This window comes from Magnolia sinica, chromosome 2 (genome assembly GCF_029962835.1).
Source record: "Magnolia sinica isolate HGM2019 chromosome 2, MsV1, whole genome shotgun sequence".
Taxonomy (NCBI): Eukaryota; Viridiplantae; Streptophyta; class Magnoliopsida; order Magnoliales; family Magnoliaceae; genus Magnolia; species Magnolia sinica.
In genome coordinates, this window is record NC_080574.1 from 29093137 (window position 1) to 29120218 (window position 27082).

Here is a 27082-nt window from a genome sequence, read left to right on the forward strand (position 1 = left end):
TAAATGAATAATTGTATAATTGAATGAAATTAGTACACTCAGTGTACGTGTCATGGGCCGAAACTCGGGTCTGAGGGTGCACACTCTGTACTCGAATTTTGGGGTGTGACATTTTCTCTTTGAACAACCTACTCCCCCAACTTCCTACACATTTATTGAAATGAAATCTTGGTAGCGGGTGAGTCGGTGCTTCTGGATAATTGAAAAATCAAAGCATATATCCAGACAATCCATATCTTACTTTCAGTGGGCCACGGTGAAAAAACCAATATATCATAGGAAACTTTCCATCCCATCATTGCCATATAGAAATGGACGGTTTCGATCAAAGAAGTCCAATACTGAACGTGAGTAGTCCATTCCATTCGATGGAGTGCACTTTAGATAATGTACGTCTATTGAAGTTGGCCCTTTTCTAAGATATTATTATTTACGTTGACAGAGTTTTTTAAGCCCACACGCTTGTACCAATCTGCTAATGCACACACTATATATGCTAATTTTCGCACACAACTGAAATACCCAAGCCATCCGATGGTCCTCGATTTCTATTGCACGGAACTTGTGTGAGAGTTGTAGCATGTTAGAATTAATTGAATTTGATTTAAACCATGCCCACCAACTCCTGGCAACGAAAGATGGCAATGTTTGGTCGTGGCTCGATCGTTCGTATATTCTACCAACTATCGTGCACTTGTTACTCAAGCAATTGGCGGATGTTAGGGCTTATCCTTCAAATGAGCTCTTTGTTGACCTGACTGAAAGCAGCAGAATGCTTTCAAGAGTAGTGTGATGATGAGCAAAGCAAAGGCAATGTCCAAAATTACAACTACAGTTGGTCCAGCATAGGCGGATGGGTTCCTAAGTTGTATTGTCTTCTTTCGGATCTAGTACATAGGCATAGGCACTGATGGAATAAAATTACAGTTAACAAAAGAAGAAAGTTTCATGAAAAACTATGTTTCCTTTTCTTTTCTTTATGTGAATCCAAACTGTCTTTTAGAAATTTTCACATTTTTTTGCATATTTTAGATGCACGTGAACTACTTAAATATATAATCTTCACCCCTACATTATCATTGAAAGCATTTTTTAAAAAAATTTGTTGACTTCAACAAATCATCCAATCAACCACCGAGTAATGTATTTTCTCTTATTGACTTCACCGTTTCCCATCTTATTTTGGCCGTCCATTTAGAGGCTACTTTGGGGGCTAATTGGATTGTCCAATTTATTAGGCCCACGGATGAGTCAACATGAATGGGTGGAGGTTCAGCAAACTGCATCTCCTTTGATGACAGTGGCCTTTCCATATGGTAGCCCCTTTCTTCTATATAGCATTCTTTTAGAAAACTCTTAAGTAATTTTCAACTTCTTTTTCTTCTTCTCCATGTGAATTTACCCCCAAAAATGGTCTTAACATAACCAAAATATCATGGAACTGTCATTTTTGGTCCATTTTCGGTCCAAGATGCATATTTGTCTCAATGGCATATGTATAGGAGAATAAAATCCTATCCGTCTAAATGGTGACCGTTAAAGCAAGTGTAGAGACTGAAGTAGGATTGTCCAATAAGCTTGGTGTTTTTTTTTTTTTTTTAAAAGCTATCTTATATTAGGCAAAATACATGTACGGACCGATTGATAATTCATTTTACCATTTGCACAATTTGTCCGGTTCTCGAATATTTAATTATAAGTAGGATGTCGGTTCTTTGGGCCTGTTTGAAATGATCTAATTCATAAGAATTGTGGTGTATTTATCCCACTATATATGTGTTTTATCCACACCATCCATTCTTCTTCTTCTTTTTTTCAGATTATTCTAGGACATGATCCAAAAAATTAGGCAAATCCAATGCTTAAGTGGACCACACCACATGAAGAACATTTAAATGGTTATTGTTCAATCGTCACTATTTTCTACGGTGAGGTCCACTTGAGCTTTGAATCTGCGGCATTTTTTGGTATATTCATTAAATGATATGAACTATTAAATGGATGGCGTGGATATATAACATATATCATGGTGGTCCATGGAGTTTTGGCTTGGAATCATGTGTTAAGTCAAGAAAATTGGTTCATTTTTCCAGCTGCAACTACTCTCTTTTCAAACAGCAGTCAAAGGTTATAACTACCTTTTAAACCTTAAAATCCCATGAATTACAGTATTTCAAACAAGCCCACTGGTAACCACTGTGATGTATACGTTTAATCCACACCCTCCGTTGGTTTTGCCATAAGGCATGAGTCCAAAAATGAGGTAGATCCAAAGATCAAGTGGACCGCACATCAAGAAAAAGGTGCAGATAATGATACCCACCATTGAAACGTTTCTAAGCCCACCATAGTGTTTATTAGCCATCCAACCTATTAATAAGGTCACACAGATCTAGATGAACAGAAACACATATATCGACTGGCCCTTAGAACTTTTTAATGGTGGGCGTCACTCTTCCCACTGTTTTCTGTGGCGGGATCCACTCATTCTTTGGATCCGACTCATTCTTCGGATCAAACCCTAATATGATCTCTCCAAATGGATGAACAGTGTGGATACAAAACATACATCATGGTGGGGCCCTCAAAACTTGGTGACGTCACTTCAGTGGCGAGTCTCGCTACTCAACCTTAAGTAGCTAATCCGCATCCATCGGGTGCGCTGGACACAAACCGGTGTTTCACCCAATAGATGAGGCTGTGTTAAAACATGAGTTTGAGACTCAGATGAGTTCTGTGTAACTCGAATGAGTCGACTCGGTGTCACTCAGGTACGAATTCGATACTACAAGTCTCCTAACTCGGCCTAACTCTGCAGATTTCACCCCAACCGCAGCGAGTCGCGACCAGATTGAGAGGGAGCGAGAAGGTGTAAGTTTTAAGTGTGTTAGAGGATATGACTCAAATCACCTGTTCAAAAAAACTAGGTTGTGACAATTCATCCTGCTTATATATATGTCCATCTAGACTGTTAAAAGTGCGTGCCCAACATTGATCGAGCATGAAACTAAGGTCATGAGATGGGATGATCCAAGCCATTCAATTAGTTGACATCAAATGGACGATTAAAGTGAAAATGATTACATGTCCGCATTCAACGTGAGAAATCAAATGCTTTGGACCATAAAATCAATATATCTTTTAGGATTTCATTTTGTCTCTTTCATGACTCAAGATACAGTGTGTGTCAGGGCCCACCAGGGCCAACATGCTGAGTGGTCCGAGGTGATCAGAACCATTCATATTTTGTATTCTGTCCATACAGGCTATGAAAATAATTTTGAATGGCTTGTATTCAATTGTAAAATCAAAGGTTATTGCCGTACCCTATTTCTAACCATTTTTAAGATATTCAATTAGAAAATTACACATAATTCGATAAAAATAGATAATATACAAAATATTTTTAAAAATATTTGGAGCATATTTTATGAAAATACAATTTACATTGATCAAAAAATCTAATAAGTGAAAGTAGTCGAGCAAAAAAGAATGATTATAGAGGCATATGTTAAGAAGAGAATGAATGATATGAAAAACCGACACGACAACAATTCAATTGCTGTAACTCAAATGAATGAAGGAATGCTCGTAGAGAAGCCATCACAAGTACCTATAAATAGCAGAAAAATTCAACAAGATAGGTCATAAATATTAAGCCAAGTAAACAAATCAAACTATCTTTTCTTATAATTATCATATCTTATCTCTATCCTAGAAGTAGAGATAATCTTTAACTGTAATCAAAGTCTATAATTTTATATTGAACTATTTATATAATTAATTCATCTTTCAAAAATGTATTTTAGAATTGTTTCTTGTAATTAACTGTAAATATTTTCTTTTTGTTTAATCATTTATACTTGTAAAAATCTTTTCATATATAGAAGTCAAGGTTCAACCTATCTCATAAGGAAAAAAAAAAAAACAAAACTACAACTTTCGGCAATTACCTAAGTATCATAGTAATGTCTAATTAGTCTACTCATCTTCTCAAGTATGCAACGCATGCAATTGCATTTCACATATTTATCCATCTCAGTGTTTGGGGTTAAGTTGTTCAGTTTGAATCTAGACACACAACTAGTTCTAACTGATCAGCTTGTGCATGATCGTACCAAACCAAGAGCAACCAGTTATGAACACCAATTAAGTCTGATCTTGGCAAGGTATATCATTTATGATCGCATGGACGGTTCAAATTTCCAGACAATCTCTGCCTCCACTGATGGGCGACACTGCCTAGTCGCTGCATGGCCCAAAAGGTACTCATTGCATATTGAAACTACATTAGCCATCGTTACTGGACCGTGCTCTGTGACCCACCATGATGTATGTGTTTTATCTATTGTTTTCAGCTCATTTTTAGGTAAAGACCAAAAAATGAGACAGATCCAAATCTTAGTTGACCACACCACAGAAAATAATAGTGATCAAGCTTATATTTATGTTATCCCTTTATCCACGTCTAGGTGATATGATCAACAGGTTAAATGGAAAATAAATATTACAGTGGACATAGGAAGTTTAAGGGTGGGCGTTCAATCACCACTGTTTTCCTGTGTTGTCCACCTGATATTTGAATCTGCCTCATCGGGCTCATACTCTAAAATAATAATCCAAAGTGGATGGACGGCGTGGATAAAATATGTACATCATTGTGGGGCCCACAGCGTACCGTCCAGTATCGCTACTTCACTACCCGCAGAGTCAGTATGCAATCCGCGTCCGCGTCCGTTGAAACGGAGATTTGCTATTTGAACGGTCAAGATCGATGTACGCCTATGCAACGGTTACGGTACGGACGCGGATTGCGTACTACCCCCGCCCGTCCCTAGCTCCGAACGGTCAGTTCTGTGGGCGGGCCCACCGTGATGTATCTGTACATCCAAACCGTCTATCTCTTTTCTCAGATTATTTTAAGGCATGGAAACAAAAATGAGGCAGATCCAACGATCAAATGTACCACACCACAGATGACTCTAGCATTTAAGGCAACTGACATTTAATGCTTTGTGCATTTTAATGCAACCAAGCTAATTATTTTCTGTGGTCCACTTGAGCGTTGGATATGCCTCATTTTTGTGTTCATGCCTTAAAATAATATGAGAAAAGGGAATGACGGTTTTGATGTACAGATACATCACGGTGGGCCCGCCCACAAACCTGCCCGTTCGGAGCTAGGGACGGGCGGGGGTAGTACGCAATCTGCATAACTACGGTACAACCCCTCACACACTCTGCTCTGGCACGTGCTAGCAATTTAAACAGTAACGAAAGGGTATTTTCGTAAAATGGGAAGATGTGGGAGAATAGCCGTGTCGGAGTCACGACCGGGCCACACAGTCAAGTCATCACCGAATTTTCAACTCCGGTTTCTTTATTTTTAATTCTTTGTTTTGGGAGAGAGAGAGAATGAAATACAGCGGAAAACTTCACCAATCCATCCAATTCCAACTCCCCTTCTTCTCTCGATGGAGAGTAAACGGGCCGAGAGAACCCGAAAAACCGGATCCGATAAATCGTGCTTGCCGTCGTGTTTCGGGTTCTCTGGGAGCTTCTCGGGTCGCGGCAAGAAAGAGAAGCGCCGGTTCTCTTGGTGGAGGTCTTGGATTAAGAAGCCCGGGATAAAGACGGTGCCTGTGGATGTAGCGACCGTCCGGAAGGCGACACGTGGAAACGACGACGACTCAGAAATCGAGGAGGGATTTGTTAGCTGCGCCGGGAAGCGTCAAATTGCAGGCGATGAGGAGCGGAATGCGGTTGCGGTGTCAGATCAGGGCGTTGTTGGGAAATCTGGAAAGGTAAGGAAATGATGGCATAGAGGTGTCGTAAATACTCGGGCGTGTATAGAGTTCTGGTTTTCATATTCCTGCAGGTGGGGCCATTACGAAGTGATCCAGACCGTTGATATTAGGGGTCGAACCGGCTTTGGTAAATGACTCAAACTCTCTCAAATGGAATGATCTTAGCTATTGGAATAGGCGGCCAAAAAAGGAACGGTTAAAAATGAAAGATGCAACGGCTCCTATTCAATCAATAGAAGGCCAGATATTCTACCGCTGGGATCTTCCAAGTTAGGGGGATTTTGGTGCATAGGCCGGCACGGACGCGGATTTCGGGCCAAAGCCTTTGGCATTAAGTTCCTGCGCAAGGATTCTTGGTGAGGCCCACTGCCATGTTTGTGAGAAATCCAACCCGTCCATTTGTTTTTCGAGCTGATTTTAGGACATGCGACTAAAAATAAGGAGTATCAAAAACTCAGGTCGGCATATGAGATGAAACGGTGGGGAAAGGAATGCCTATTGTTGAAACCTTCTTAGGCTCCACCTTGACTTTTATATGCCATCTAAACCGATTATAAGGTCATTTTCACTGATATGAAGTGATAATACCAAAAACTTAGATAGATATAAAACTTTTACGGCCGCATAAATGTTTCAACGGTGGTTACTAAATCCCCACTATTTCCTCTCATGTGGCCCATTTGAGTTTTGGATCCACCTTATTTTTGGTCATATGTCCTAAGATGAGCTCGGAAAACTGATAGACGGGTTAGATTTCTACAAACATCACAGTGGGCCCCACCCAGAATCCTTAAGCAGGAACTTTTGGGAAAGACTTTAGCAGGAAACCGGCGTCCATCCATCGCTGAGTTCTGACCATTTTGGATCACTGAACGGTGGGCCCATCTTCTATAAACTGAAAGTCAGAACGTACAACCCAAAAGATGTATGTATGCCTGCATCAACCCAGACCGTCTGAATCGTGGGCCTCTTTGTGGATGGACCGTGGACCTGAAATCACATTCTGTGGACGATGCTTGTGGTGGGCCATGAAAATGATGTTAAAAGAAAGTGGTTAGTGGTCCGAATTTGCTCAATAAATCAGATGGTCAGGATTTTCCGACCTGCGTGGTTCTCAAGTTGTGATCAAAACCCGCAGTGTGGCCCATGATTTGACGGTCTAGATTGAGGTACGTGTATCCAACGCACAGGTTCGGTTCGCATAATGACACGTGGGATGTCTGAAATCGGTGTTCAACCCAGCAATACCTTGATACTCTGGCAGAGTTTGATGTGCGATACGCAGGCAGTTAGATGTTATCCAAAAATTGATTACGTGTCATAAAAATTATGTAAATTAAACTGTCCAAATCATACCACTAGTTTAGATATAACACGTACTAAAAATTGATTATCTAAATATGTACGTGGATTGGATACTGCTCCCTTCTGATTGGAAGATATGGCCCTGTAGTAGATGGAGCGGATTGGCCAGTGTACCACACACCACCGAACTGGCTGTGTGTTGACGTCACTAAGTTATGTGGGTCCCACCATGAGGTATGTGTTATATCCAAACCATACATCCATTTAGCTAGCTCGTTTTAAAACTTAAGCGGAAAAATAAGACAGATCAAAATATCAAGTGGACCACACTGCAGAAAGCAGCTGGGAATTGAACGTTTGCCCTTGAAAGCTTTTGAGGGGTTTACAAAAGTTTTGAAAAACATGATATTTGTTTTTCCTCTTCATATAGGTTTGTGTGACCTTACAAACTAATTCGATAGAAAATAAATATTATGGTGGGCCCTACAAATGTTTTAACAGTTCTCCTATTCGTGGTGTGGTCCACTTGAGATTTTGATATGAATCATTTTTTTGGATAATGCTCTAAAATGGATGAATGGTATAAATATAATAAATAAATAATTGTGGGTCCATATAACTTTGATCTTTTGTACGGCTCGGAGCTTGAGAAGTGTCAACGCTCATTATCGGACTACACGTACATGCACCAGCAAGGCGGCTGGTACACCAGCCAATCCGTTCCAATAGTAGATGGCACATATAAAACATGTTTTAAAGTTGTTTGGTGAGATATATATTTGATAGGCATACAAACAGTAGCTTAACATCTCAACGAAGCCAGATAATATTCAATTTGTGTCCGCTGAATATTAAACTTGTAGTTATTTCTTGGACAGTTAAGTGGAAAAATAATCCAAGAATCTTACTTTAAATTTTTAAATAACTGCCCACAAATCACAGGTTGGGATTGCTTAGCTAACCTAAAATTTATATGGAAACTAAAGACGTTAGTTCCAATATCTACTCGGTTTAATTTGGGTTAATATATATGCCACGTGGACATTTCTAAGTGCCTGTTTATCAAGCGTCGTCCGCAATTGGAGTATCAAAGAACTCCCCCGTGCAAATTAGTATTCTGGATCTTTTTCATAGCGGCGTACGTTAGTATTTCTGACGATACTCGAATTTTATTTCAGCCCAAGTATGGATGTGGCCAGCTTTCATCAGCAGCGGAAATCCTGACCGCAGAATCTCGAAACGCCAACGAGACCTCCGTTTCCACAAAGGAAGTGACGTGTCAAAGAACGGCCCAGACACCTCGGAAAACCAGAAGCGGATCGGGTTCGCCTCAGATCCCCTCCTCGCCTTTTCTCCCGCCCGGCCGTCGCAAACAAGCACATCCGACTGGAAATTTTCGGCTAGCCGGCCAGAAACACGACCGGAAGAGTGACATACCCGTCGGAAAATTCGATCCGGTGGTCGGATTGTCGGTCCTGATGGTAATCCTCGCGATCATGCTCGTGTGGGGCCGCACGTGCGCGATCGTGTGCACCTCGGCCTGGTTTTATTTCATCCCCTGCCTGAGGACGACTGAAAATTCCGGCGAGGCCGCCGGAGAACTTCCGGAAACCGTCAAGATCGACGTGGATTCCGAAGAGTATAAGAAGAAAATCATCTTGGAAGGATTGTTGGAGAGGAACCGACGAAATCCGCCTGTGATTTTGTAAACGGGCAGGTGGTACATGTTAGCATTTTACTTCCCGCAGTTGCTACCATGCGCTGGGGACTGGTCAAACCATGCCCACATGGAAAAGAGTCGTCAATGGGATCCGATCCAACGGTCTGGATTCTCTTACTCGGGTTAGATGTGAACCATGTAGAGTGGTTGGTAATTGACTCTTATTAATGTTAGTAAGTGGTTCGCTTATGATGATACGGAGACAGGTGGCAGAATCTGATCCAACGGTTCAGATTGTTTGGCCCAGTAAGAGATCCTGCAGGCCCACGTTAGCCTTTATCTTTTCCGTTACCATTGTATTTTCTATTGTAAATTATACATAAAAAGAAAAAGAAAAAGTCAATTTGTGTAAAGGGTTTTTACTGCTTTTCTACGGCTGTGAATGAATCAGGCTGATGGGCCCGGCAAAGTAAAACTTAGGCCCGAGCCCGGCCTGGAAGCGAAGAGTATGTACGCTGAGCCCCAGTCCAGCCTCGACTATGTACAAATATGGGCTGCTCATTAGGTGTGCTCCACCATGCAATAGTGTCGTGCATGGTGTTGATGCATGAATCTGGACTGCCTTACTCCGACCTCCAAACACCTGCACGGGGAGAAGACAAAGGAGACCCTGGATTAAGGAGGGGACCATCCGATGCCAAAGTCAGACTAGTAATCTGGTCTGATTGTGTTAAGGGGTTTAGGGCGTGAGATTCTACGTACCTATCCTTATCAATGAATCCTTTATTTATAGAGTTCATAGGGCTATAGAGTTCATAGGGCCGCATGGCCCGCAATCTAAGGCACTATCTTAGCCGTTAAGTGAGATGTGTGCAAGTGGTGAGCATCGACAGTTACCCTGTAATGGTGCCTTGGGCGGTTATGCACAACTGATGGGAGTTGGCAATTATCTTTGAATTGTGTGTTACTAGAGAGGATCACATGCTGAGCTACTTTGGGCCAAGCTCTATTGGTCGACCGAGGATGATTCGAGCCAAGCTTGCCTGAGCTAAGCTCCATTGGTCGGCCGAAGACGATCCGAGCTGACCTAATCAAGACTAAATCAATCCGAGCTATAGCTCGAGCTTCATCTCTCGTCAGATCTATCTGTTCTTAATGGTCCCTTATCTTTGTCAAGTCATCTGCTTTTGGTGGGCGCGAGCGAGCAGCAACTTGAGACCACGTCCTGCTGAAGGCTATATTCACGGGAGCAAACACTTCATGCTAGCTTTCCTAGGTGAGGGCTTCATGGACGAGCATTGGGCTGAACTAACCTTAAACGTGGTTGGCGTATATTTTCCCATGACACATGGTTTGTTACATATTGCCATGAAAACCTCAAGAAAGAATTAGAGGAATGAACGAATCCGTACGATGCCTTTTTTATTTTCGCTGGCAGGAAACTTATTTCCAAAAAGCGACTTTTTAGGGTTCGGATGCTAGTATTTTGACCAAAATACCCCTTGGCTGTTAGGGTAAGCAACTGTAGAAGAAGGGGTATTTTGGTCTTTTTGGGTTCATCCGTATGACCCGGGGTCTAGTTTCGCAATTAAGGTTTCTTTGCGGCGAATGAAATTGCTGGCTGAAACCTGAGGTCTATACACCTTAAGATCTCAAACCTTAAATGGGCCCAGCCACAAGCTCTTGGAAGTATCATTAGCTAAGCTGAATTAATAATAGGGATTTAATTTAAGGCAGACACTAAAGTTGAGCCACCCAGACCATTGATAGCCCAAGTACACGCATGCGTTGCATAGGCCTCGTCTCTATAGGGACACAGATTAGATACAGACAAGGTCGGTAGCCAAATGGCCACTGAAGTGACGTCACCAAGCTCCATGGACCCTACCACGATGCATGTGTTGTATCCATACCATCCATCCATTTAAAGAGATCATTTTATGGCATGAGAAAAGTAACTAGATAGATCTAAGTTCAAGTGGACCCCACCATAAAAAACAGTGGGGATAGTGACATCCACCATTCAAAACTTCTTAGGGGCCACAGAAGTTTCCGATCAAGCTTATATTTTTGTTTTCACTTCATATTTCTCTATGCTAACTTATGAATAGGTTAGATCTCAAAAAGACATCATGCCATAAAACGATCCCTACAAATGATTGGATGCTATGAATATAACACATGCATTATGGTGGGGTTCACAGAGCTTGGTGACTTCGCTTCAGTAGCAGTTTTGGCTACTGCCTTGTCAGTATCTAATCTGTCTCCTCTCTATAGGGCCTGCGGGCCAATCAAATCCCGGCAGGCTGTGAGGGACGTGGATTAGATATTGATAGGTTAAGTAGCAAGACTAGCCGTGAGGAACGCGGATTAGATACTGACAGGTTGAGTAGCGAGACTAGCGGTGAGGGACGCAGATTAGACACTGACAAGTTGAGTAGCAAGACTCGCTACTGAAGTGACATCACCATGGACCCCACTATGATATATGTGTTGTATTCACAACGTCCATTCATTTGGAGATATTATTTTAAGGCATGACCTAGAGAACGAGGCAAATCCAAGGACCGCACTACAGAAAATAGCAGGAAGATTGATGCCCACCGTTGAAACTTTCCTAAGGCCCACCATGATGTTTTCTCGAAATCCAACCTGTTTAAAAGTTAAAAAAGACATTAAATAAGGGAAAACATAAATATCAGCTTGATTGAAAACTTTCGTGGCCTTTAGAAGTTCTTAACGGTGGAGTCACTCTCCTCACTGTTTTCTGTGGTGGGGTCCACTAGAGCTTTAGATGTGACTCATTCTTTAGATCTTACCCTAAAATGATCTCTCCAGATGGATGGACGGCATGGATACAAAATATACATCACGGTGGGCCCACACAACTTGGTGACGTCACTTCAGTAGCAATCTCACTGCTCAACCTGTCAGTAGCCAATCCGCTCCCGGTGGTGAGATACTGCGCCTGGGTGGGGGTAGTATGATAGGAGTGTACACGAACCGAGCTAGCTCATTAGCTGGCTCGACTCGACTCGAAAAAGTTCGATTTGACCCGGTTCAAAGCTGAGTTCAAGTCGAGTCGAGCTGATATTTTGAGCTCGAAAATGAGTTCGAGCCAAGTTCGAGCAAGCCCCAGCTCGATTTGAGGATCGAATCTAGCTCGAATCGAACTCGGGTCGAACCAATTTGGTGACTCGGTTACTTTGCTATTGATGTTGCTCACTAACTGTTTGATAAAATGACTCAACAAAATGTGGCTGGTGGCAAGGAAGGTTTGGCCGGTGGTAAGCAAGGTATGTACATTAAACAAATACCCTCTCTCTCTCTCTCTCTCTCTCTCTCTCTCTCTCTCTCTCTTCTTTTTTTTTTTTTGGTTTTTATGATACTTAGAAGGTGTTTGATAAAACACCATTAAAACCATTACCTTTGTTTGTAAATCAGTGGAATTTTGAAATTGCAGTTTAGGTGTTTGTGGAAATGCCTCAAAGGCGAACTCAGCACGATCTTGGCTTGAATTCGGCCTGAGTTAGCCCGAGCTGCCGACCGAACCGAGCCAATCCGGCCAGTCAGGCTCAAGGACCGAGCCGAGCCGAGCCGAGTTCAAGCTGAGGTCAGCAAGTGTTCGAGCCGAGTTGAGCTGAGGCCAGCTCGACTCAGTTCGACTCAATGTACACCCTTTGTAGTATCCAATAGGAATCCTTATCACAGCCCGTGAGATGGGAGCATATCAACATCAGAGTGAGAGAGATGAACGGTTGAAATGCAAGTAGTTAAAAATGGGCTATAACCATGATGGAGGTGGCGATCTGCCCCGCATTTGAGCTAGTCGGGCTCGGATTCCGATTCTCTATGGCCCCTACAGTACTGGTACTTGTTGGCACTGGTCAAAGCTCTGTAGGCCCCACTATGATGTATGTGTTTCATCTATAGTCCATCCATTTTACCATCTCATTTTAGCGCATCCTAAAAAAATGAGGCAAATCCAAAGCTCAAGTGGACTACATTATGGGAAACCGTGGGGCTTGAATGCCTGCTGTTGAAAACTTCCTGAGATCCACATATGTTCCTAATCAAACTGATTTTCCCTTTATCCAGGATTATGTGACTTTATAAATGGGTTGGATGGCAAATAAACATCGCAGTGGGCCTTAGGAAGGTTTAAATAGTGGGCATCCCCATCCCCTCCATTTCCTATGGTGTGGTCCACTTAAGCTTTGAATCTGCCTCATTTTTTAGCACTTAACCTAAAATGATCTCATGGCATGAATGGACGGAATGGATAAAATACATACGTCATGGTGGGGCCCACAGTTTTTCCATTGCTGAGCTCGGTTGGGGGCCCCACTACCGAAATCCTAGTGGGGCCCACCCGACCAAAATTATCCATGGATGGTTTCTCCTGTAATTTTGGTCAACATCTATATGATAAAACTTGTTTTGGCTGCAAAAGATACTTTATACGCAATTGCTTGCGACTGATACAAGTAGTATATTTTAAACACATTAAATGGACCGCATTATGGAAGACACCGCGGTTAAGTTACACAGCCCAAATAAATGCAGGTTTAACCATTAGTCCTAACTTCTAATTAGCTGGTACTCTTTGACAAAATATTTTTCATTTTTAACTGTCCCTTAAAATTTCACCAATCTGATAGTCTAATAATTGAATAAACATAGTATTTCCTTCATCATATCTCTAAGTTAGTATCCCTAATTTGGGCAGTTGGATTTCAATTATATATATATATATATATATATATATATATATATGTGTGTGTGTGTGTGTGTGTGTGTAATTTGTAAATGCCGATGTCGTATCCATCAGGCTGTCCGAATGCATCAAAGATTTTTTTTATTATTATTTTTTTAATCAAAGGCATTTGGTGTAAATTAGGTGTAAATGTGATGTCATTGACTTGTTGAATGTGTTCTCCATCTTGGAGGGGTTAACGGGACTAATTTTTAATTTTTTTAACACACACATAGGAATGCTGACCTGCCTACCTACCTACCTACCTGAGCACCCAGTGTGCACCTTTACACACCTGTCATAGGCACTCCATGTGATGTGGCACTGTTCAAAACTTTATGGGTCCAATTTTCAGTCAAATCCAAAACTTTAATGGGCCATAGTAAAGAGAAATGCAAATCAAGGGAGGAAATTGTTTACTTTTGTCATAGGCCACCAGAGTTTTGTATTGGGCTGAAAATTGGGCTTATGAGGTTTCAAAGAGTGTTGCATCACGTGAACTGTTCAGATTCTATGCCCATGACATGTGTGCAAAGGTGTGCACACGTGCGAATGTTCAGTTGCTCACTAGTTTGCACCAAACTCGTGCCAACTTTTTTGAGAACACATCATACGTGATGTGACTCCAAAATCTGAATGGACCACACGAAGCAGCACCTCATGAAATCCCCTGGGCCCACTTTTTACTTTGATTCAAAACTTTGGTGGGCCATGGAAAATGAAAACAGTCTCCACCCTTGATTTGTATTTCTCTTTTCTATGGCCCATCAGAAAATTATATTAGGCTAAAAATTTTCCCTTGAGATTTCATGGGACTCCGCATCACATGGACCGCACGGATTAGACGCCTATAACACCTATGCAAAGGTGTGCACGTGCGAAGGTGTGAGCATGACTCTCTCTCTCTCCCTCTCTCCGTGTGTGTGTGTGTGTGTGTGTGTGTGTGTGTGTGTGTGTGTGTGTGTGTATATATATATATATATATATATATATATAAAGGGAAACAGATCATGTTTTCTAAGTAGGAAATCTTTTTAATTGTCTTCTTCTGCATGAATTGTTGTTCTATTTAAATTTCTGCTGCGTTGCTGCACCTGCCCATTATATGAAAGAGGAATATCACCCACGACCACTTTAGAGCTGATGCAAACCCATTCATTGCCTTTTGTAAGTTTTGTTAGAATAATGCGGATTGGCCCACACACTTATGTACTCGTGTGTTGTTTTCTTATTTTGGAAACAAAGATTCTAAGGGACTGTTTGGGGTGAGGGTTTTGTGTAATCCATGAATTTCAAAGCTACCTTGTATCTTGTTGAGGGTTTGTCAAATTTGTGGAATTTTCAAATCCACACTACATACATCTATGGACTTAGGATAAATCCAAATAGTAAGCAACTAAGGACATTGTAAATTACAAAATAAGATATTTGCCCTAAAATGGATTAGAGTCAGATAAGGATTGGCCCTAGCTCAGTCCTTTCTTAGCACATTGCCACCTATAAGATTTTGGCGTGTGGGCCATCTAAAATATGCCTTATCATAATAGTGATGGCTTGGACTAAGAACCCGTCTCATATAAATAGTATCTCACAAACTTTTGACCAAGCATTGCATATGGTCTCTAAATATACTAAGGGAAGTTGTTTGATAATCTAAAAAGTGAATTACATTTGATAGGAAAGTAATTAGAAATTGTACACATAGCATCAACTCAAATTCAACCACCAAACTAGAATTGAATGAAACTAAGTCAAAAACCTAAAATTAAATCTGTTGGACAAATCTAATCTCCGATTTGAGAGGAGTGCTCACATGCGCACCAATTTTCACGAGAACTTTTAGAGAACTCATCTCACATGATATGAGCTCAAAATTTTAATGGTCCATGTGATGCAACACCTCATGAAATCCCCAGGTCCCCAACTTTTACCCTGCTCCAAAACTTTGGTGGGCCATGGCAAAAGAGATAGGCAAAGCCTACCAAAGTACTTTGGATGAGGGTAAAAGTTGGGTCGTAGGGATTTTGGGGTGCCATATCACATAGACTTAGATTTTGTGCTTATATCATAGGAAATAAGTTCTCAAAAAATTCTCTCAAAAACTCATGACAATTAGGGTAAAGGTGGCCATTCCTCTCTCTCTCTCTCTATATATATATATATGAAGAGAGAGAGAGAGAGAGAGAGAGAGAGAGAGAGAGTCATGCTCACGTACGCACCGGTCCATGTGATGTAGAATCTCATGAAACCGCAAGGGACAAATTTTCATCATGATCTAAAATTATGGTGGGCCATAGCAAAGAGAAATGCAAATCAAGGGAGGAAACTTTTTTCATTTTCCATGGCCCACCAAAATTTTGGATCAAAGTAAAAATTGAGACTAGAGGGTTTCATGAGGTGCTGCTTCACATGGACCGTTTAGATCATGGAGTCACATCACATATTATAACATACCAAAAGAGTTTGCATGAGTTCCGTGAGAACCGGTGTGCAGCTATATATATATATATATATATAGTAAATGTCCAAATTGATGTTGAAGAATTATGTCAAAGAATTTTCAAAATAATTGATCAAGGAATGTTCACAAAATGTTTTTAAAATCTCAACTCAAAATGAGTTAGCTTGACTGGATGGTTACACATAAATGTCCAAGCTAAGACTTGACTCATCAAGTCGAGTCAACTAAGAAAACTCAACCTAATTGGTACAAAACATACTGTACAAAGAGAGGGCATGTGAGGCAAAGGCAAGTTGCACTGTCTAAGTTGTGGCTTCATTTATATGGATCTTTAGAAAGAAAATTACACAGATTTTGCATCTCAATTTGCCAATTAATAGAGGATGGTTATCAACAATTTAATAATAAAAGAAAAAATAATATGTGCTCCTTCATTTGTATAGTCTCATTTTGTGTAGTATCATGTATCTTGGATGCGCCCTCTAATCTATGGCATAGACCACACATGTGCATTGAGCCGAGCCCAAGTGTGCGTGCACCATGATGGGACAAGACGGGCCACGAGTGTGGATGCAAGTGTACTCGCGGAACTTTATCTGGTCAGTTGATCGCATATGTTGAGTTTAAATCTAACGGACCAAACCATTTTCAAGGGGTACTTAAGACACTATTTTGGAGTCCATATAAAGACTCCCCCCTTCTATTTTACGTATAATGAAAATTATTTTATTCCTTCTTCAAAAACTCTTTCTATTGTTGTTATTTTAAGGAAATTTTTGTTATTAAGTTCATCGCTATGTTAATTCAACCCTTTCGAGTTAAAATTGTAAATGATTTGAACCCGCGTACAATGAGTGCATCGTTGGACATAATTGTTATATCGTGGAGGTTAATTGCTCTAAAAGCTAGTTAACACTTAGGACACTCTCCAATGAGAGAAAGTTTGATTTTAAGGCAAGTGATTCACTTCACGCCTCGTCTCAACTTTATAAATTTCCTGTCTCGATTTCTTTATTTCCTATTGATTTTCTATTTTAATAGTCTATTTGATTTCAACCAAATATATCTCCACGAAAGATGCTGAGTTTGAATTATGATGTAATCTTTCATTTAGATGTTTTTCTTATGTCGTGTGGGTCCATATGTAAATGGAAGTCGAAATTTTAAGATTGGGTGTATGCCATTGTAAATTATTTTTACAAATTAGTATACACATTTGTTCCATGTGAAATTAAACGGAACTTTTATATTTTCAGAGGAATTTGTCAAACTCTCTCAAAAAAGCACTTCAAATGCATGTGCAAAAATCACCTAAATGAATTCTGGATGGTTATAATTTTTGGTTCCTTGGGTTAACATGAGCCATCGGACCTGATGGACGAGGTGGATCTCACGAAAGTACCACCCACGTGGCTCTCAGTGCGGGACGTACGGTACCCTGGCTAAGGCCCAAAAGCTCGTGGGCCCGACAGGCCCATTGACAGAGCCCTATTTGGCATCCCTACACCCCACCGGCGCACGTTAACTGAACCCGCCTCTTTTCTGGTTCGTAGGGTGTAGGGTTTTAGAGGTTAGCCAAAAACCTCCAACGGCACTCGAAAACCCCCAATTTTCTCATAATCCCATTTTTTTTCTCAAACCCTTTCTCTCAAAATCCCCTCTCTCTGTAATCCAAACCTCCCCAAATCCCATCTCTCAAACCCGAAGCTTTTCCAAAACCCTAACCTCTGGGAATTCCGATTCCCAGAATACCTCCTACCAAACCCCTAATTCTCCCCTAAAACCCTACACCCCAGCGATGTTTGCCCGAATCGTGGCGCGCCGAATTCCCGTCCACCGTCTCTCGGCCCCGTCTCCCACTCCATCGTCAGCCGTCCGATCCTATGGCCTCATCCCCATGGTCATCGAGCACACCTCCCGGGGCGAGCGGGCCTACGACATCTTCTCTCGCCTCCTCAAGGAGCGGATTGTCTGCATCAACGGCCCCATCGCAGACGACACAGCTTCCGTTGTTGTGGCTCAGCTCCTCTTCCTTGAATCCGAGAACCCCTCCAAGCCCATCAATATGTACATTAACTCCCCCGGCGGTGTCGTCACTGCCGGCCTTGCAATCTACGACACGATGCAGTACATCCGCTCCCCCGTCAGCACCCTCTGCATTGGCCAGGCTGCCTCTATGGGATCCCTACTCCTGACGGCCGGGGCCCCTGGCGAGCGGAGGGCCCTGCCCAACGCCCGTGTCATGATTCACCAGCCTTCAGGTGGGGCTAGCGGGCAGGCCAGTGACATCGCGATCCATGCCAAGGAGATCTTGAAGGTGAGGGAGAGACTGAATTTGATCTATGCGAAGCATACGGGGCAGAAGATTGAGCGAATTGAGCAGTGTATGGAGAGGGATATGTTCATGTCGCCGGATGAGGCGAAGGAATTTGGGCTCGTTGATGAGGTTATTGAGCAAAGGCCAATGGCATTGGTGACGGATGCAGTTGGGAGCGGCAGCGACAGTGGAACTGGGAGTAAAGATAAAGGTGAGGGTTCAACCTAGGCGGACAGGATTTGGGTTCTTTTTGTTTTCTTACTTTCAGGTACTGTTTCTTCAAAAGCTTTTAATTTTTGATCCACGTGAGTTGGATTTGAATTTGGATTTAGTTGAAACAGATGCATTTGGAGAAATAAAAAATGGTTCTTTTCAGTTTATTAGAGAGAGAGAGAGAGAGAGAGAGAGAGAGAGAGAGTGTGTGTGTGTGTGTGTGTGTGTGTGTGTGTGTGTGTTTTTAATATTTGGAAGTTGTGGTGATTTTAGAAATTTAATTATTAGATCTGTTGCTGGGTTGATTAACATATTGAAAGAATCTCTTGACTATTTTGTTTTTGCTTTTTCCCCCTTCTTTGGGGTTCAGTTTGCATTGCATTTTGAGGGATCAGCTCCCAATATCTTGGTTCGGTATCCTTTCTTCATCTGAATGCATTGCCTTTCTGGAGCAGGGTTTTTTTTTTCTTCATCTGAATGTATTGCCTTTCCTCAAATGACTCTATTTCAATGCTGGTGAAAAGATTATGCCTGAAGTTTATTCACCAGAGTAATTTTAACCCAATGAATTCATATTGTTCTTTGAGGAAGTGACCCTTCCCAATGTAAGACTACAATGAGACCTAGATGCATTGCTCTCTTTGGCTGCCCGTGTCTTCCCAAAACCTAACCATATCTCCCACTCCAGCCTTATCTATAGTTCTTTCGCTGAAAGTCCGCCCCCTTTGACCATATTCTCAGTCTATGGCTTTTCAAATCATTGACCCAACCCCCTCCGGAATTTATTAATGTGCTGGTGACTTTGCTTCAAGGAGTTGGTAGGAGTATGTGTTAGATCTCGATAGATATTGTTGTGTTGAGTTGGGGAATGGTTCATTCAAAAAGTAGCAAGGTGGGATGGCTTCAAATATGAGTATTTGGAAATGGAATGTAGACAGGAGCTTTTTAGGCAATCCAGGAAATTTTGGTTTGGGTGGTGTTATAAGAAATGAGGAAGGAGAGATTACGCTGCCTTTGCTAGACCTTCCAGTGTAGGCAACTCCAATGAAGTGGAAACTTTTTCCATTTAAACAAAGTTGAAAAATATTCAAAGAGTCATTCTCTGGCCATATCGGCACTGAAGGAGACTTGAGAAGTGATATAACCTAGGCATCATGTAAGAAGGCAAAACCTTAGTAATGTTCTAATTTTTTTAAAGATAATGGAATTTTATTGAATAAGCATCGGGCCAGTGCAAAGAGTTACATACAAACCCCAAAAGAAAAGAAAATTTACAATCCTCCAATGCATTTAGTGAAGAGGTCCATTTGACTACAAAAAGCTCTGCCTTGTTGAGAACTGTACCCTCTGGACTAATAGATTTCAAATGAATCTATCATTTCTTTTCCCCCCAAATTGGTATAGGCCAACCAATAAAGTCCAGTCTTTTGGTCACTCTTCTCATTTTTCCAAGCCCAACACCATGCCATGCCATTAAGAGGTCGCCAACTGAGCCTAGCATCACCTAAGACACCTTGAACAAATTAATGAAACTTCCCCATGTTTTCCAAGTGACTGGGCAAAGTACAAAGAGGCGATCCACCATCTCCGCATTAGCCATGCACATCACACAAATGTTGAGAATAACTATTGACCTTTTCTGGAGATTGTTGATAGTTAGGACTCTCTTTCTCCTTACAAGCCGGGCAAAGGCCTCTTGCCTTTGAGGGAATGTCATAGAACCACATCTGAGGTGTCTAAATACATCTTTCACCCACTAACAAGGCATGGAGCATCTTATAGAAGGAGTGAACCAAGAAGTGACCAGATTTGTCCATTTTCCAAGCCATCCTATCACAGAACTCCTCAAACGGTGAGCAACTTCGAAGATGACCTTGCAACCTAACAAACTCCTCCACTTCCTCTCCAGTTCAACAATGGGAATTTCCTTGAGGCCGATCCACATTGTCACAAAAAGTTCATACAGAGCTTAACAATCTTTAGGATGGCAAACTGGGGGCAATGGAAAAGAAGTTGCATTTATCAAATCAATCTGTCGCCCAGGGATAAGAAGTTGCATTTCCAGGTTGACAATTTCCTCTATAATCTTTCAATGATCTTATCCCATAGATACAAAGGAAGTTTCCCTATACACATGGAAGACCCAAATAAGTAGCGAGCAAACCACCAACCTTACAATGAAGAGATTCAGCCTAGGAAGATATTACCTCTGAAGATAAGTTGATCCCAAAGAACTCTCTTCGAAAGATTCACCTTTAAACCCGAGCCCACCCCGAACTAGCAAATGTTCATGCTAAAAAATTTCACCATATTCTCATTAGCTTCACAAAACAACAATGTGTCATCAGCAAATTAAAGGTGACATGTGTTGGGGGAAATTTCCACCTGAAAAGCCTTGATTCCTGACCCCTAGACAACATACGACTAAAAGCTTTAGTAGCTAGCAGAAAAAGAAAAAGGGATGGAGGATCACCTTGCCAAAGACCCCTAGATGCCCTAAACAAGCCAAACAGGGATCCATTTGTAAGAATTGAAAATCTAGGAGAGGAGACACAATTTCTAATCCAAGCCCTCCACTTAACACCAAAATCTGACATTTCCATCATGTAGTCCAAGAAAGCTCAGTCCACATATCATAGGCCTTCTCAAGATCAAGTTTGTAAAGAATTCCTAATCTTCCCGCTCTCAAATAGGAATCTAGACACTCATAGGCGATAAGCACACTATTTAGATTCTGTCTACCGTCAACAAAGGCAAACTGAAAGGGGGAAATGATCTTGGGAATTACCAGCCTTAACCTTTGACTGAGGATTTTAAATAGGCTTTTGTAAGGGCTACTAATGAGATTGATGGGACGAAAATCCTTAAGGCCCATTCCAATTTGGGAATTATGACTAAGAAAATGCTCCCCATCTCTGAAGGTAGTCTATTGAATTCAAAGAAATCATAAACAAAATTGAGAAGATTCAACTTCACTAAGTCCTAGAAGGATTGAAAGAAAGTGATCCGAAATCCATCTGGGCTAGGAGCTTTATCCCTCTCTAGTTCCTAAACTGTAGATTTAATCTCATCAAGCTCCATAGTTTTCTCCAAAGAACAACATTGCTTAGGAGGAGCAGAATTGAAAGATAAATCATCAATACAAGGGCAGTTAGTATTATCAGAAGATGGCAAATTAGAATAAAAGTTTACAATAGAACTGCGAGTGGAATCTCAGAGACAAGAGTATTGTCAGTAAGCAAGGAGGAAATTGAATTAGCCCACACCCTAGCACTGGTTATACCGTGGAAAAACTTCGTACTACGATTGTTGTTCAAGTCAGTCGGCTCGGGATTGTTGGCGCCATTTTATTTCCTCTTCTTTCAATCTAGAACAATAATCAACAAACAACTTAGCTCTAGAGGCTATTTCCTCCTCAGATAATTGACTCTCATCCCCTTTAACATCCAGCTCTTGAATAACAACAAGCAAACAAGACATTTCCGCTACTCTCTGACCAAAGACCTCACGATACCCAACGAGGTTTGGGCGAATGGTCTTCACCATAGGTTTGTTCCCTATAGGTGAGGGTTCGATTCCCCTCCTTGGCTTTACCCAATACACGTGGTTGTGGGTGATTGCGTGTATCCGCAGGGATTAGTCTCACTTCAAAAAAAGAGGTGGGGACACCTTGTGTCTTTAAATTAAAAAAAAAGACCTCACGATACCAAACCTTCAACTTATACTTCAGCATCCGAAGCCTTTTAAAAAGTCTAAAACCCAAGAAACCATCAATATCAAAAGAAGCCCACCAATCTGATACTAGAGAACTAAAACTTTCCATCTCCAACAAGCTAATTCGAACCTAAAAGGTTTAGGCCCCTAGTTTTTATTGTCACTTTCTAGAAGAACTAGCTAGTGATCAAAGATAGGTTTGGGCATACATTTTAGGCAAGCAAACAGAAATTGGTGGATCCAGTCAAGAGAAACTAAAAATCTATCAGGAAGGGACATTGTCGAAAAAGACTGGTTGTTAAACCAAGTATATTTTACATTCCCCATAGGAAAGATACAACAATTCGCGTTTGCTTACCCATTCCAAAAAACCTGGCATGGAAGAAGTAACTCGAGACCCACTCAATTTTTCATGGATGAACCAAACCACATTAAAATCACCTTCCACTCACCATGGAAACCGCCACTTATCTTGCACAAGAAAGTTCATTCTAGAATGCAGTGTGGGAAGATGGTCTGGATGGGCCATAAGCCCCAGAAAAAGCCCAACGAAATCCAGAAGAAATCTCATGGAATATCACATTAACTAAGTGCAGGCCCACTCAACTATATTGCTTAACTCTACTAAAGGAATCCCAAATAAGCAGGATTTCTCCCGCCCAGTCAACGACATTTAAGGGTAACCAGTCCTTACCTTTTTTTCCTCCATAAAGAGTTGACAATACCTCTATCAACTACTTGTAGTTTAGTCTCTTGAAGAACTATCAGATGAGCTTTAGAGCAAATATACATTTCTTTGACCTTAGACCTCTTATGAGGGCAGCCCAAACCTCGCACATCCTAGAAGAGGATCTTCATTGGATAACCTTGGAGACCTTTCTTCCCCTCCCTTGCCTAGGAATAGCTTCCAGTAGACCCATTAGGGAAGTACATAAGTTGTGAAGCTCTCTATTTTTGGTGGAGAGATCTCGGAGAGCCCAGCGAGGTGACCCCCATCTACTGAGACCTATAACCCCCTTTTTGCCACGAGCTTAAACAAGGCTATATAATCATCTCCATTTTCGAACATCACTCCTAAAAGTCTCCTAATATGGCGGATGGCATCCCTAACCCATCGCTTATTCTTTATGGCTTCGACAGGGCCTTCTAGAACCTCAACTAGCATGGTCGTCAATGAAGGACAACCCTCAAGAGCTCTAGAATCATCTAGAACAAAGGAAGCCGTGCTATTGCATCCCCGAGGGGAACCTGGGCTAACTCATTTGACCCCCTAACTTCTGACTAAAAAAGGTCCACAAGGGAGGGACCATCTAAAGGAATCGGGACTAAAGCTAGAGGGCGGACTCTATTGCATCCCCGAGGGGAACCTGGGCTAACTCATTTGACCCCCTAACTTCTGACTAAAAAAGGTCAACAAGGGAGGGACCATCTAAAGGAATCGGGACTAAAGCCAGAGGGCGGACCAAACCATGGGGATATTAAAAAGACGACCCAAGATAGAAAGGGGATTGCGCGACCATCGAGACCGAGGATGGCGGAGTGAGAAAGACTTCAATAGAATGGGAGGAGGGGGAAAGAAAGATCAAGCAACCCGGGGGAGCAACCTTTTCGTAGCTCGAATTGATCAAAGTCTGAATCTATCTGTGGGGACTGATTGTCTTCTTCGAAAGCTTCATCTGTTGTTCCATCATTTGTGTTGCTATAATTGGCCTGAGAAGAATCCTCTTCGCAATCAGATGAGCACCTCTCGTCCTTTTCTTTTTGTGAACCTCTGGTAGACTCTGTTCCTCCTTCAATGGGGATGAGGTGAACAAGGGGGATCATTTGACACGTGTCCACAAAAGGAGCAGATGGACGGAAGGGATGAAGAAGACCCTTTAGATGGTCATTGTAACAAGGCTCGAGAAGAGATTTGGAACACTCAGCATAGAACACGTGGTTGACAGTGAGTAGAATGATGCCCAAGGCACCTCTTGAGCTACTCACTTCATTAACTGGCAAGATATTGCCGATCGAGAGGGATGAATACCGCAATAACAGCTCAGACATGGGAGGAGCATCGGCAGTTCCACAATCCTAAAGACCCTCTTTATAGGAGATTAAGAGGGACCAACAGGGGTAAGGGTTCCTTCCAACACTGTCGGAGTTGAGGAACAAGGGTCAGGGGAGCGAAAATGAACTTTCGGAGGGGAGTGTTTGGCCCGGAGAACGTGATTTGCCTCCCTGATCTCCGAGTTCACCTTCTCCAGCCCATAGTGCGCCACATAAACACAAATCTCCTTACCATAGAATTTATGACCTTCCAGCCCTCTGAAGCTCCTCATCACTATTCATCCTCACAAAAATGAACCCCCTAATGGAGTCAACCCTCATTCCTTCGAGATAACAACTTACATAAGACCCCCAAATCTCCCAAGCATCCTTTGGAAGTGGATTTCCATATACTCTTCTGGAAATCTATTAATGAAGAGTGTGGGGCAAGCTCTCTCAAAGGGTTAAGAGAGGTGGGCATGGCTTTTCGGAGTTGACTCTTCCTCTCTCCCACCTTCACCCGCCTTTTGGAATCATCGAACCATTCAAACTCAAGGAACTCCTTTCTTCTCTCAAAAACACGAGAACTCTGTTGCTGACTCTATAGCTCTCCTTCCCTTGAGATAGCTCTATCCTTACCAGTCTCATGTAAAACTTCCTTACCTTTTTTGTTCCCATTTAAACCACAAATATACCCATGATGATTAGAGCTATGCCTTTGAATAGAAGCTAATCTCTTATGAAGTCACCGTCCAAATCATCATCATCGTTGTGAGTAGAGGACTGACTTTGTGGATGCGATGAGAAGGTGGAGGCCCTGAACAGGTCTTTGCTTCAAGTCTAATAAGGACATCCGACCATTTAGAGTGTACAAAAGGAGGAGATCGATGCAGCCTTCACTTTGGTTCGATGACTTGTACATGGGCCTGGGTGGGCCGCACTGGGGCCCTGAAGACCCCACATGCATGATCGTGCATCTTGATACATGTGGGCTGCATATATGAGTTTAATGGACACACCTAGACCATTGGATTGAGTTTTCACATCATTTGGACTGTTAGATCTTGATCGTTGGGTCATTGGAGCATCGTGATAATTGGACCATCATAATTGTCGACCACCCATTGATCACAGATAGTTGAGATTTAAGATTTGATTAGTTTTAGTCCCTTATTTTGGAGTTTATTTTATGTTTAGTTGAGATAGGAATGTTTTAGATATTAGTTTTTTTTATATATATAAAGAAATCTTTCTTGAGGGCATCTTTTTGTAAAAAGACTTTTCTGAGACTATTTAAGGCCCGGACGTCCAGCCCTAGCCTGATTCGAAGCATTTGAAAGAAAAATTATCTTTTCTTACTTTGTGATGAAGTGTAAATATGTTGTGAATGGGTGGATTGATTTGGTGTGAAGCCGAGTGAATCCAAACTATCTTTCTCCTCGTTCTCTTCCATCAAAGGTATTCCTCTCTTCTCTCTTTTTCATTTTTTCTAACTCTCTCTTCTTCCTTCGCCAATGATAAATAATCTAGTTCCCATCTTTGTTTTTTTCTTTCTTCTAAACTGTACGCCCGTGACCTAACCCTCCCAAAACACCCCGTTTACACCCTCCCTCTGACCGTACAGTCGTATGACCATACATGGCTGTACCTCACTGTCTGTATGACTGTACGAACATGCTCATACAGCTGTCAATAGGGTCAACCTTCCCTATCCCTTTCACCTTTTGTTTCTCCTTTTGAAACCCTAACCCTAAATCCCCAAATCCCTAACCCTAAATCCCAAATCCAAAACCTCCCAAACCTTATTTCTCCAAATCTGAAAACCTAAACTTATTTCCCCAATTTCCTAACCCTAGAATTGCGCTAAATCTGCCCATTGAACTAGAACCATGCCTATGCTAGTGTGAGAGTTCAAATCTCTCATGGGACCTTAGGTTTTCATGCTTACATGATTCATACTTGTCTGGGATTGTGAATTTGACATAAATCTGATATTTATTGCCTCTTTGGTACTCTTTTAATCATGGTAGGATATCATGTTATCATATTTTATTTACTTTGATTAATCTGTTAATAATCTCCCTCATCCAAATAGTTAGATCACATGTCCTGCATCAGAGTCTCACCTCTCTTCTTGTGATGTGCCTGAGAGATGGATCTTCCTCTCGATCTCGAACGATCAGGAATTGAAGTAGACCCTGGAGCGATTCTAGCTGCCCTAGATCTTGAAAAGTTCCTCTCTGTTGTCGGCCGGGCAGATCTCCAACCTGTAGATTTAGAGCGCTTCGCTCTCAATCCTCTCATTTCTGAAAAGGGTCTTCCACAAATTCCACTCTGTAACTGTCTCTAATTATACTGCCAATCCCCGTAGGGCCTACCATGTTCCAAATTCCTCACGGCTAATCTACTACCCGCGAATATGGCACCTGTACTTTCTTGCTATGACTTCCTGCCACATAGATCCCTCTTCCAGCTCATACCCCCATGACAACTTCCCCATTAAGGCAAGATTCAGTCTGCATACGTCCTCTCATTTCAACGCATGGAACTCACGCCTTTCCAAACCATCCCAATCTCTCCAATCTGCACAACCAATTGGAAAATAGATCCTAAATTTCTCGGAAAATCTTGTTGAAAAACAAGCAAGGAAAAAAAAAATAATCCTTTACCACAGTTTCCTGGGAAGCATTATTTCCTTTCCTATGCTTTCCACTACTCCAAATAGGCCCTAAGAGACAATTCAGTTTCCCTCCAGGACTCGAGCATGAATTTTTAGTAGTTTGTGGCCTTTTCTGCGTGCTTGAATTGATTACAGAGC

General features: G+C 41.8%; 2 protein-coding genes across 2 annotated transcripts; both read left to right on the forward strand.

The window, feature by feature from the left end:
- The first annotated feature begins 5386 nt into the window (after positions 1 to 5386).
- On the forward strand, positions 5387 to 9185 carry LOC131236834 (uncharacterized). The gene is made up of 2 exons (XM_058234306.1): positions 5387 to 5804; positions 8291 to 9185. Exons 1-2 carry the CDS (start codon positions 5475 to 5477, stop codon positions 8819 to 8821), a joined length of 861 nt encoding a protein of 286 aa, XP_058090289.1. The 5' UTR covers positions 5387 to 5474; the 3' UTR covers positions 8822 to 9185.
- An 8329-nt stretch (positions 9186 to 17514) lies between these two features.
- LOC131236835 (uncharacterized) lies at positions 17515 to 18686 on the forward strand. Its single transcript, XM_058234307.1, has one exon. The coding sequence runs from the start codon at positions 17788 to 17790 to the stop codon at positions 18532 to 18534; it is 747 nt and encodes a 248-aa protein (XP_058090290.1). The 5' UTR covers positions 17515 to 17787; the 3' UTR covers positions 18535 to 18686.
- The last annotated feature ends 8396 nt before the right edge of the window (positions 18687 to 27082 follow it).